The following is a 12,854-nucleotide window of genomic DNA, read 5'->3' as shown; positions in this document are numbered from 1 at the left end:
GTTTCTCTACCTTTCAAATAATTTCTTAATAGTTTTGTATTGATAAACCCCTGAAGTACTGTATAAGGATGTAGAATATTGAAAAATATGTTGCCTGATATGGGAACATATATATTTGGGTTATTATGGAGCAAAGGGGTACTTTGGTATCAATTTAGTTGCAGAAGTTCCCAGGATTACACAGGATTGGAAACACACTGCGCAGAAATATTTCATTGGTAATAACTGCTTAGTTCTTATTTGTTGTTTTCTTTGTCTTTTTCTAGGATTGTCGACGAGAAAAACTGAACTAGAATTCCAGAAGACTGCACCCCTTTTTAAAATCTGTTGAATTTTATCTTTTTGGTTAAAGCTACAAAAAACCCGGATTTCCAAAGCGGATGGCAATGGTTCCCTTGAGAGGATCTTCCATTTTTAATAAAATATCTGAGTTGGGACACATAATACAACAGGAGAGGAGACGTTGCATGCACTGAAAGCAAGAAGCAAATGTAAATAAAATAAAAACCTATCCCTTCTCCATCTGCCACTTTATTCAGCTGGAAACCGACACCACCCTTTGGCACGCTGAATGATAGCTTTTGCAGTTCTATTTATTCTCAGCATGTCTACGTATTTTCAATCTATGTTTGTCTGTTTGTTTTCCTCTGTTTGGACCTTGCTGGAGTCCCAACCAATAGCTAAACCACGAAGAGTAGTTCCTGCATTTTTGTAAACATATATATATTATTTTCTGTACCTGGATTACAAAACAACTGTTCTTTTTTCATATATGTATTTGTTGGGGTGAAGTTCATAGCTCATAATGGATTGTTGAGATTTATCTGCTTTTATTTATTTATTATCCTGATGGCAGCACCTTACAAGGTGATTGTTACCAAGGTCACCTGTTACAACAGTGTTGTTGTGGACAAGCGGATTGAGAATGTTGTTCATTATTGCCCTGCTGGTTGTCAGGTTTATAAACATGGGGTTCAGTGCATGGTTGCACATCACAGCGTGTGCGCTGAACTTCTCAAAGCTCCAGAGACCTCTGGCATCAGCAGTGAAGATGTTACACACAGAACAGCAGCTGGTGAGAGTGTAGTTGTTGAGGACGACTCGCATTTCAATCCAAGAGTCAAAAAGGCTACTGCTGTCCAAAATACTGGAAGCCTTAAGGACATTACCGGTGAGGCCATTAACCTTGCCAGTGGAAAAATCAAGGAATTCTCATTTGAAAAGCTAAGGAATGCATCGAGCCAACATGTCAACCTCAGAAAAGGTCGTAAAGTCCGCCCTGATTCTTTTGGTAGGAAATCTGCTGATTATGATTTCATCTATGGCCATTTTGGTAACAACGAAAACTGCCCCCCCTTTGGTTTATTACCAGCTCAAGGGTCGGAGGAAAAAGCGATAATCCCCCACAATGTCTCTTTAGAACAGAGTATCAATAGCATGGCCACTTTGTACCTGCAAGGTCTTTCAGAAGAGAACATTATCAGCCAGATTCTGAAGAAGCACAAATTGGACAGCTCGGGATCTGGTGAAGACATCAAAATGTGCCTAGATATCCTGCTCAAGTGCTCTGAGGACCTGAAGAAGTGCACCAATATTATTAAACAGTGCATAAAAAACAGATCAGTTGGAGGCAATAATGGTGTGGGTGACGGAAAAGGAGCAGACCATTTTCCCAACCCAGAGATTATTTACATGAATGTTATGGCGAGGCTGTCCTCTTACCTAAAAAAGCTGCCATTTGAGGTGGAACAAGGACCTCATGGGAGAGCTGAGCCTAACGATTTGGCGGAACTAGTTAGCAGCCTGCACAGTCTGCAGCAACAACCTTTCTCACCGATATATGGCCACGAGCAACCACCTAAATATGAAGATGTTGTTCAGACACCACCTTTGTTGCAAGCTATTTCAAGGTCTCCCACTGACCATCATGAAGAAATAAAACAAAATGTCAATGATGGTGATACAGCTACAAAATCTCTGTCATCCATTGCGCCGCCACTGCCAGCCAAAACATGGCAAAGAAGCAACAAACAGACCCAAGTAAGTTCTACAAGAAAACAATCTGTATCTGCCCACCAAATTACCCCTCAAGCAAACATCACCCCTGGTAAGACAGGAGAGAAAAGTTCAAGGAATTCAATTGACAATCTATTCATTGAGGAAGATTCAGATCTGGAGAAAGCACTTAATCGCAAATATAAATCAGGTTGTACAGGTTTGCCTGAAACCAGCAAATTTACTGGTGAAAGTCCATCCCATCCCAAGACCATTAGTTCCCCAGCACCTGGTGAGACCTCTATGAAAACCTTTAGCAATTCATCTCCATCCATTGCCTACAACAAAGATGGTAGTGGTACTAGTGGAGCCATTACTACATCCAGCAGACACTCAGTGGAGCCTAGCAAAGTTGCCAAAAGCGACCACGAGGAAATAGACAAATTGCTTTTGGACTTGGAACGTTTTTCTCAAAAAATAGAAAATACACTAAAGAATCCTCCACTTTCCTCTTCGGCAACTTGCAAACTTCAGTCTGAACTTCCTGATGTCAAGGCTGATCCTGGCAACCTGTTGTCATCAACTGCCTATGCAAAAGAGGAAGATAGTAACCTTTTGCTTCGTATACTGGGGAGCATCGAGGATTTTGCTCAGGAACTAGTTGATTGGCGGTCAGGAAGAGGTACTTTATCAAAGCAAAAGGAAGTTATGCAGATCCTTCAGGAAACCTTGGTTCCCTCTTCTCCTGTATCTTCTCCATCTATTCAGAACCAGAGCCAAGTCAAGGATTCCGGGCCAACATTGTCCATCCAGCAGACACCAGAGGTTATCAAGGTAAGAATAAACCTTCAGTTATAATAAGAACGCAGTGTGCCTTGGCTTAAAGAGTCTTAGAAATGAGAACTAATTTGGAATAGTACTTGAAGTGGTCGCCGTGAAAACCAAAAGTAATGACTGGTAGAATGAGTCTGCTGCTACACCTTTTCAAAATCCCTAAACATATATGTATGTTTGCGGATTCTAAATGAACGAGTGACCTTTGTTTACCAGGCATATCTCAGTCTCTGAATAATTCTAAGGGGCTCCGAGCCTTTAATGCATATGATAGCTGTATGGTCCCTTTACATTGTTTGTTGTCCATTTTGCCCCCCAGGTCATTTAAAGGGTGTAAGGGGCAGCTGTTGATGCGCTCCTGAGTGACCATGGGCCGTACTTCTCAGCGGCAAGTGCAATGTATGAAAAATAGGCACTATGTCAATCCTACATTGTAGAATTTTGTGAAAGACATGCCGGTATTGTTATAGGGTGCTAGGATTTGTAGAATTTAAACTTTTTTTCCTGATAAAAATGTCATACCTTTTGGCCTCATCTTAGATTGAGGGTAGCTATATGCCTATCCCATGCATGTTTCAATTCTTTCACTGTATTAGTCTCTACGGCTTCTTCAGGAAGGCTTATCTACTTATCTGTCTCCCTCCCGGTAAAGTAAAACTTCCTTAAGTTTTATTTGACCTCTAAGTGCAATTTTAGTGGTTAAAATAAAGTGTAGAATGGATAACGTTCTGTAACTGGAGTAAATTGGCATGCCCAAGCTCATTATCTTTGTTCTGGAGTAGAATGCATATTTGCTTCCGCATACCCTATATGTGGCTCGTTAAGAACCGAAAATAAGTTTTTCTATGTATGTGTGCTCTGGCAAACTAGTTAGCTTCTAAACCTAGAGCCTTGGAGTGTCCTGCTATATTTAACAAAGAAGAGGTAGAACGTGGCTTACCATTACCTTGTATGGAGTAGAAGAGCAATGTTCACGGCCCACCCGGTGCTTGGCTGTCGGAGTCTGGCTCCTTTCGATCCCAGGGGAGCTAATGGGATTTGTGGATTTTTGTTTTTCAGCTGGCTGTCAGTTTTATTCGCTGATCTATGTGCTTTGTCTGTGAGACAGCTTTGGCTGATAAACTGGTCTTGAATCGGGTTCTGATAGTTACAAAGGAAGTGAAAACATCCAGGAACGAAAATCCAGAGTATGACCAAGTCTTCTACAAATGTATAAGATGCATTAACTCGTCCTATTATAACATAGTATTATGTTTGAGTTACCATTCCAAACATTCTTCGCAACAAATGATTCTTTATAGGTATAGGATTCTTCAGTGCAGACATTGCTGCATGGTTCTGCACCCAGCATGTCCGTTTTGGCCTGGTTTAACTGGACCCAGCAGGCAGTGTAGCTGCTGAATGCAGAAAAACAGCATCGGGGTTTCATTAACAGACAAATTGCTCGTAAGTTTTAAGACTTGGTGTATGAGCTTCATTTTGTGAACACAATAAGAAAAGCAACCGTGACACAAGAGCGCCGTAAGTTTCAAAAGGTCAAGACTCAGATGGGCATATAACAAAAAATAAATAACAAAACATGGGTCCCCAGTATCAGACAGTATAGCCCTCATGTGTCCGTCTTCAGATATTAGGACTCTGATATGGCAAAGCTGGCCCAGTCATACCACGAGCTCTCCGTGGGAATGAGACCACTGACTTGCTCCTCGTGTGGCACTGAGCTGTTTCAGCTTTATAGACAATTGCGGCTTCATGTTTGTTTATACCATCTGTCAGAGATTGGCCATATATAATATATAACTCATGGCCAGATAAGTGATCTTTCTTGGTGGGAAACTATTATAAGCTTAAAACAAACACATTTAGTTCGGGAACATCGAGGGTTGTGTATATAGAGGAGTTGTTGGGTATTTTGCTTGTTCTATACATCTCACATATTGACAGTGGCGACACTAGACTTTTCTGGCCTTTGATTTCTGTTATGAATTGGGATATAGGATATACTCACGCATTTTTTATCACTCAAAAATCTCAAGTTATTATTTATAGGTTACCCACCTGCAGTGGTACGTGAACGCGTAATATTTTGTACGGAAACACGTATGAAATATCCTAAAATAAGGGAAAACCGTATCGTTTTGAAACGTCATACTGCTGTGTTGCATACTTCAAAGAGTAAAGAGTGTAAGAATTGGCTCGGCTAGTGTCAGCCCTGTTAGAGAGTCATGGATTTGATATGTAGCGGAATATAATAAAATCTAGAGTTGGTGGAAAGTTTGTCATTCAGGTCTTGCGTTTGTGTTGTAGAATATTTTCCATGGACATATAACTTCTGTAAGTCTGCTGTAGATCTCCCTCTGTAGTTTGGTTGTGTTGTCTCCCAGGTAGCCACCATGTTTATCCACAGCCCTTCTGTCCTCTAAAACTATTCCTTACGGACAAGCTGAATATTTAAGATGTAATAGATGTTCACCGATTGCTATGGCAGAACCCCAAAATATTCTTTGCGAAAAGGCCCCAGCTTCATTCTTGAGCCACTCGGACCAGACAGGAAGGGGTTACATGTGTTTACATACAACTCGTAGACACCGAGCCGCCTGCAGGTAACACAATATGAGATCTGCTCTTCATGGAGGGACTCCAGAGAACCTGATCCCAAATCCTGGCTACAAGCCAGCGGTGTCGCCGCTGTCACTGTCCCCACTTCCCAGCTGGAACGGACTGTCGTGCAGAATGAACTTTGCCGGTCAGTACGTTGGCTTTGACAGCGTGTGTGTGGGGGCTGCATTGTCATGGTGTGGTTTGCTAATGTAATAAGTGTGTAAAGGGTGGAATGGATGCCGTTTTTTCCCTATTTTTCTCTTATTCCCAGGATCTATATTCTGTGCATTATTGAGCAGGTTTACAGCACATGTACACGGCATCTGAGATATGTGCGAGAATTGTCCTCCGTTCAGCTCTGATGCTAAGAGAAGCCTTATCTTTTCTGTTATTAACTGTTATTGGGGTTGGTCAAACATGGATCTAACCAAGGAATACGATCAAATATTTTAATATACTTTAGGTAAAAGCAGCTGATAAAATGATATAAACTATACATTGAACAATGAAACATTGTATATAGTGCTGCATTACAGTTTCACATACTTTCCTCTCATTGCGTTCCATTGTGACCTCCTGTCCCGCTGCATTATGATGTCACACACAATTGCATATGACTGCATATTCATCTTGCCACAAGCTCCTGATATGTTTTTGTGTACTACGTGGTACCCGGCAGCTTACACAACTGTGTTTTAACTACACGGTACTTATCTGCATAGCTTCTGTTGGTATTTCTTTGCATTGTACATTAAACTGGTTTAAATCGGTCCAGGCATATATTTGAAAGTCCTTCTAAGTCAGAAACGGGGGGAGCTCTGTGATGCTCTGCAGTAGTGTAGGTCAGGGGGGAGCTCTGTGATGCTCTGCAGCAGTGTAGGTCAGGGGGAGATGTGTGATGCTCTGCAGTAGTGTAGGTCAGGGGGGAGCTCTGTGATGCTCTGCAGCAGTGTAGGTCAGGGGGAGATGTGTGATGCTCTGCAGTAGTGTAGGTCAGGGGGGAGCTCTGTGATGCTCTGCAGTAGTGTAGGTCAGGGGGAGATGTGTGATGCTCTGCAGCAGTGTAGGTCAGGGGGAGATGTGTGATGCTCTGCAGTAGTGTAGGTCAGGGGGGAGCTCTGTGATGCTCTGCAGCAGTGTAGGTCAGGGGGAGATGTGTGATGCTCTGCAGCAGTGTAGGTCAGGAGGCGGCTCTGTGATGCTCTGCAGTGTGACGATGTCTGTCATGTAGGAAAGTTTTGCTCCTCAGGATGGAGCTGTGTCATACGATGCGGTGTGCTGGTCCTGGGAGTTTTGGTAAAGCTTTGTAAGGCAGGCTCTGTAAGGTTCTTGTTATAAGGTTTGGGAAGGCCCTGCTATTAGCACTGACGTCTCTAATCTTCCCTGTTAAGAAGATGAAATCTGAGAAAGGTCTGGTGAGCACACGAGGAGACCTCTGTGGGGTTTGGCAAAGCCTGGTTATTTAGCTGGGGAATCGGTAAAGCCCTGCACATGTGATGTAACATCTGTGAATTTAATGAACCCATGAATAGAAAACCTTGGGTATAGTAAAAGGTGTGATGTAACCATAATTAGAACGTACAAAGCATAGAACACCACCATCCGGGGAACCACAAACACCCCAGGAAAGGTCAGGAAAACCCATCACTGAATAACGCATCACTTTCTGGTTTCATCTCCTTAAATCTCTTTTCCTCGTGTGCTTCAGAGTCTGCGGCCCAGGTCCACTCAGTATAGTATCAGACACGATGATCGTTCGGACAGATAATATGATAATAAGTGGTCAGTCCTTGTTATTGCGGGTTGTGGGGATCATGAATCCTGGAACGGTTGAGGATATTTTCTGATGTACCCTCCTGGGAGCTGTAAAGTCTGTGGAGGTCTACGTATGACCTTAGTTAAAGCTTCCCCATTACCGACTCCCGGTGATCGGATATACACGGCTAGCCCGTCCCTCCCTGTCTCTCATCACACCGGGGTCCCGATGTGTGTATAGATAGATAGATAGATAGATTGTAAGCTCGATTGATCAGGACCCTCCTCACCTGTTGTTTCTATAAGTCTAATTGTTACAAACCACTTAAAATGTCCTGTTTACCCATTGTACAGCGCTATGGAATATAATGGCGCTATATAAAACAATAAGCAGTAATAATAAGAATATAATATATACCCCATATGGTGTGTAGCTGGTAAGTAACGCAGATCAGTAGGAAATATATACCTATTAAACATATTTACATAAGACATTATTTTGAGACCATTTAGTAGCAAAGGGTCCATTCACAGAGGTTTATAACACAACGGCATGACTGCAGCTATCCCAAAACGACGTGACAGCAGCTATCCCCACAACAACGTGACAGCCCGACGTGACAGCAGCTATCCCCACAACAACGTGACAGCCCGACGTGACAGCAGCTATCCTCACAACAGCGTGACAGCCCGACGTGACAGCAGCTATCCCCACAACAACGTGACATCCCGACGTGACAGCAGCTATCCCAAAACGACATGACAGCCGACGTGACAGCAGCTATCCCCACAACAACGTGACAGCCCGACGTGACAGCAGCTATCCTCACAACAGCGTGACAGCCCGACGTGACAGCAGCTATCCCCACAACAACGTGACAGCCCGACGTGACAGCAGCTATCCCCACAACAACGTGACATCCCGACGTGACAGCAGCTATCCCAAAACGACATGACAGCCCGACGTGACAGCAGCTATCCCCACAACAACGTGACAGCCCGACGTGACAGCAGCTATCCCCACAACAACGTGACAGCCCGACGTGACAGCAGCTATCCCCACAACAACGTGACAGCCCGACGTGACAGCAGCTATCCCCACAACAACGTGACATCCCGACGTGACAGCAGCTATCCTCACAACAGCGTGACAGCCCGACGTGACAGCCGTACTTCATCACCTCCTTACTGCCAACGCTCTGCGGCGTCGCAGCAAAATTGTAACTCCTGTTTTATAGCTTTTTTTGGTTTAAATCTTCCCTTTACTTATATAATAAAACTGTTTTGGCACAATCTTTAAAAAAACTATTTTTTTAATATCCTGAGTTAGTTGCCGGCAGACAATTGTTTCAAATGCCACGCGTTCTTTTTCTGGCAGTGAGTCAGCCTCAGGATTGACAGATATTCTGGAATCGTTTGCCGAAAGTACACGTTTTAGGTGAAAAATGGAAATCCGCTTTACATTATGTTATTATTTCATGCAAAAATCCAAATATGCATTTCTCCCATTTGTTGTGGAATAAAAGCCTTAAATGTCTTGTGCTTACAAAAGAACGTCTTGTGCCGAGCTCTCTGTGTGTATTGTGAGTAAAATGATGTTATTCTCCCTATTCCAGCAGTACAGGGTGACTCGAGGACATGCTTATTTCTCCCATTTCTATCAGACCCCATAAATAACGTCCCGGACTCCGCAAAGCACTATTTTCACTCATCTTACAAAGGTTTGTTGGAGCACCGCACGTTCCTGTCTCCGCATCTCTGATTCTTGGCTCGGCTCGAGCACAAACTTCATACTTTCCTAACATAAAACGGTCTTCCCGGTGCGGATTTGTAATAGGTCTGGTATGAACGACCCCATACGATAAAGCCATTAAGGATTTGGTTTACTTGCTAAGTATTTCCGCCGTGTGCAGTCAAACTCAGGAGAGCGCTGTGTGATTTGACGCGAAGTTACTAAATTCCTTGTAGAAAGATTCTTGGATGTGGAGACATAGGCAGGGCTGGGGTGAGCGTTATAGAGGCGGGGGAGGCATAGGAGGGGGTTCATGCCCTCCAGTTTATTAGTGAATATGCAAGTTGTTTTGTGAATGTTATGCATGGGCACTAAAACGGGGCATTGCAGGAGAATCGAACTTTTAAGTGTGACCCTTCGCCGTGCATTATATAAAGAGCCAGCTTCTGCGACTGCTGCCCTGCATAATGCGTAAAGCATATCCCACATTTACTGTACGATATGCAGGACTATCTGTCAGGAGAAGCTCGTTGGGGTGGATCCTTCACTGTAGAAGATGAAGTCATCCTTAGTGAATAGAAGACAGATGGTTGCACTCAGAGTGCACTGGTTCTCATCCTTTGTTTTAGTGTTAGCTGTCCTTAAAACCAAGCCTGACCTACTGTAGGAAAGTGTTGTACGGGCAATATAGACAGATAGATAGATATATATATATATATATATGTTATATATTAGAACGTGACACTGCTTGAAATGTGGGCCATTTGCCCTGCACTACCCATCATGATCAATTCAACGAATCCGAATCTTTCCATTCTGTCTTCTCTTCGCCTGTCTTTCTTTTACTTTTGGGGACATCTCTCCTAATCCTGATCCCCGCGTGTTTCCTCTGTTCCCACTCACATCTGCGGCACGATCTCTCCTGTTCTCCGTACATTCTTTCTCTCTATACTCCATCCACTTTAGAGTGTAAGCCTGTGAGCCGGGTTCTCTTTACCAAATGTATGTATCATGTTGTCTTAGTCTGTTGTTCTAGTTTTGCCAGATCCTTTGAATGTATGGACTGTAAGAAGCGCTGTGGAACTTTTTGGTGCTATTGAAATAAGTAATAATTATATTATTATTATTATTATTCACTGTTAGCTACGTGTTGTACACTAAAGGATGAAACTGCTTAAAACGTGGTGTAGTAGCGCCCCCTTTAGGAAGTAAAGATATTGTGCATGCATCTTGGTGAAAGGTTCGTTCCAATTTAGTTTATGTTCTGTGATATATTTTACTGATATATATAGATAGAAATGGCCAAAAAGGAACCAATTGGCTCATCTAGCCTGCCTGTTTTTTACATGGTAAGTGATTCTTTAGGATAGCTTTGTGCTGATCCTAAGATTTTGGGCACTGGAAATATATAGTACTGACTGAACATCCTAAGGGACTGAGAAGAATGTATGAACTGTTTAAGAACAATATACTATGTAGGGGGAGATGTTGATGGTATATAATGTATCGTATATAAAGTTGCTTTATTATTGTGATTTATGATGACTGTGGAGATGAAACGTTAAGATTTGATGCTTTGTGTATTTTTGTTCAGGGTTCTGTGGACTCGGGTAAGTTGTTTAATGTGACGTATGAGTGGGGTACGCATGAAGTATTTGAGGTGTGGGGGGTTATCACTCGGGTAGATGTATTGTGAGTATACTGTACACATTGGCGTGCGTAGTACTGAATATAGAACTGTTGATGGCCGCAGATCACAGCAGTGCTTTATTAAGCCCACTTGACGCATGTGGCTGTTCTTTTGTATCTATACCTGCAATCTTATCTGACTGGTTGATTAAAGAATATGAGAGATGTTACGTCAGCATCTAAACTAGATAATTCTGTTGTATTGTGTGATATATATATATATATATATATATATATATGTGTGTGTGTGTGTGTGTGTATATATCCATTGATTTATTGGCTCAGGAAATGTCGACCTTTCATTGATATTGATTGGGAAGCTTCCTTTGAAGTTGACCTGGCCGTGGCACTGAAAGCTTTAGCCGCTGGAACGCTGACTCAAAGTCCAGCTCAGGAGTACACGCCATCCGGTCAATCTAAACAAAGCAGAGCAGCATGTTGGTTAAAGTTTCCATGAATGCTTTGTTGACTCTAATTACACTGCAAAAATATATAAGCCACAAATTTAAAAAACATGACTGATAATAATAATAGCCAATGAGCAGCTGGGAAACCGTTGTGGATCCCCAACCATCATGGTGCTTGGCTGGTCCATGGCCATCTAAACATCTATTGGCAATCCCAGTTCTAAAGAGACTCGGGGATAGGCATGGGTAGCACATATCCATCAAGTCTAATAGCGGCTCTATGTACAACCATAGAAACGTGCAAATTATTAGCTGTGGATTAATAAACGTGGTAAGAATTGTTACAGAAATACGTTTGCCTTTTTCATCATGTTATCTGCCTGTCATAGAAATACATCTTTCATTGTTTCTATAACTTCTGCTGGAGCGAAATAAATACACTTATGTCAGTAGACTGAGCCGTGCGCGAGGCGTCTCTTTCTTATTCCTTTCCCATGGGCTCTCTCTTTTGCATCTTCTTGCTTTTTTTCAAGCACCCTGAAGTGGCCAAAGGCCTCCCGCTGAGAATTATTATACAGAATTATTAGCTGCATGCTGGCCGGGTTTCTTATTGATTGAGCTGTTCCTTTCCTGAAGAGATCTAAAAAGATCAAAACCGTTTGCCTTTAGGTGAGATGCACAACTCATGCTGTTATAACCCCATACGCAACACGTCCTTCCTGGGACAAAGGGGCCAACTCTGCGCCCCCCCCCCCCCATTAGTGCGGCCCTGCAGCATTGTCTCTAGGCGACCCGGTACAGATACTGGGTACTTTGGAGCTCATACACAGTTAAAACGCAGTGCTGTCTGTACACAATATAATGTACTGTGCAGATAATTCAGGACTGTTGGCAGGTATGCAACCCTATACTAAAATAGCGGGGATATTCAGGTCACAAAGGCTAAGAAATGAAAAAGTCATCTGCCTTGTGGCTTTGCGTGGGCTTCTCAGTTTGAGACACGTCCCGTGCTGATGGTGTGTACAATGGATGCCCTTTCTTACTCTTGGCCACCGCAAGCAAATAAAACATATTACTTAAAATCCACAAGAGTCTCTCGCACGGTGCCTGCAAAATCCCCAAGTGGACGCGTGTCCTTTGGCAGGTCCCTTTGCTTCTCCGAGGTACATTTGACCCCACATTTACCTTTACCAACTGATAAACTACTCCATAGAGATTATCTCTCGCCGTCCATGCCGCAGGCAGCTGTCTCAACCGCTCACCAGGATGCGAATAAGTGATTTCCCCATCTTAATACGTGGCAGACATGCAGAGAGGTCCCGATACACTTTGGCTTTCAACAGCAGAGGCCTTTAGACATGCCATTAAAGCGGAAACATAGTATATGTAGTGTTCCTGGGGTAAAAACCTCCCTGTGTTATAATCAGGAATACCATGCATAAGAAAAGAATGCAGTTTAAAGGGTCACCTGACCTCAATTTAATTTGGTTCAGATCAGTAATCGCGCATGCGGCGTTACCTGTATCTATCAGCCTTTTCTCTGCCGGATGCATTTATCTTCTGCTCTTAGTATTTTTTATGTATGTATTGCGATACATTTTTCTGTCTTGTGTTCTTGAGGATATTTGTTTTCATTCACCTTCTGCAATGGAACTTTTGGGTCTGTTTGCTGACAAGAAGTCATCTGCACGACTAATTTATTTCCCCAAAACACTTTATATATGTTCCTTGGGACGCTCTAATTTTGGGAAGTACAAAGAAAGTTGAGAATTTGGACAGCAGAGGGAGATGGAGACAGCTGGGTGAAAAGGAATATGTTTTGGGTCGGATGGACGATTGAG

At 42.9% G+C, this 12,854-nt stretch overlaps 1 protein-coding gene across 1 annotated transcript in view; it reads left to right on the top strand.

Moving 5' to 3' along the window:
• The first annotated feature begins 849 nt into the window (after positions 1-849).
• LOC149271600 (serine/threonine-protein phosphatase 2A regulatory subunit B'' subunit alpha-like) overlaps positions 850-12,854 on the top strand; it is a 31,326-nt gene continuing 19,321 nt past the window's right edge. The window contains exons 1-2 of the mRNA XM_089507283.1: positions 850-2,353; positions 2,393-2,829. Of these exons, the coding sequence (XP_089363409.1) occupies positions 850-2,353; positions 2,393-2,829 (1,941 nt within the window). The remainder of the gene's footprint in view (positions 2,354-2,392; positions 2,830-12,854) is intronic.

Source organism: Sceloporus occidentalis, unplaced genomic scaffold, assembly GCF_023333645.1.
Source record: "Sceloporus occidentalis isolate IW3139 unplaced genomic scaffold, rSceOcc1.0.p SCAF_487, whole genome shotgun sequence".
NCBI classification, from domain to species: domain Eukaryota; kingdom Metazoa; phylum Chordata; class Lepidosauria; order Squamata; family Phrynosomatidae; genus Sceloporus; species Sceloporus occidentalis.
Note: the sequence above shows the minus strand (reverse complement) of the source record. Positions and strands in the feature narration are given on the sequence as shown.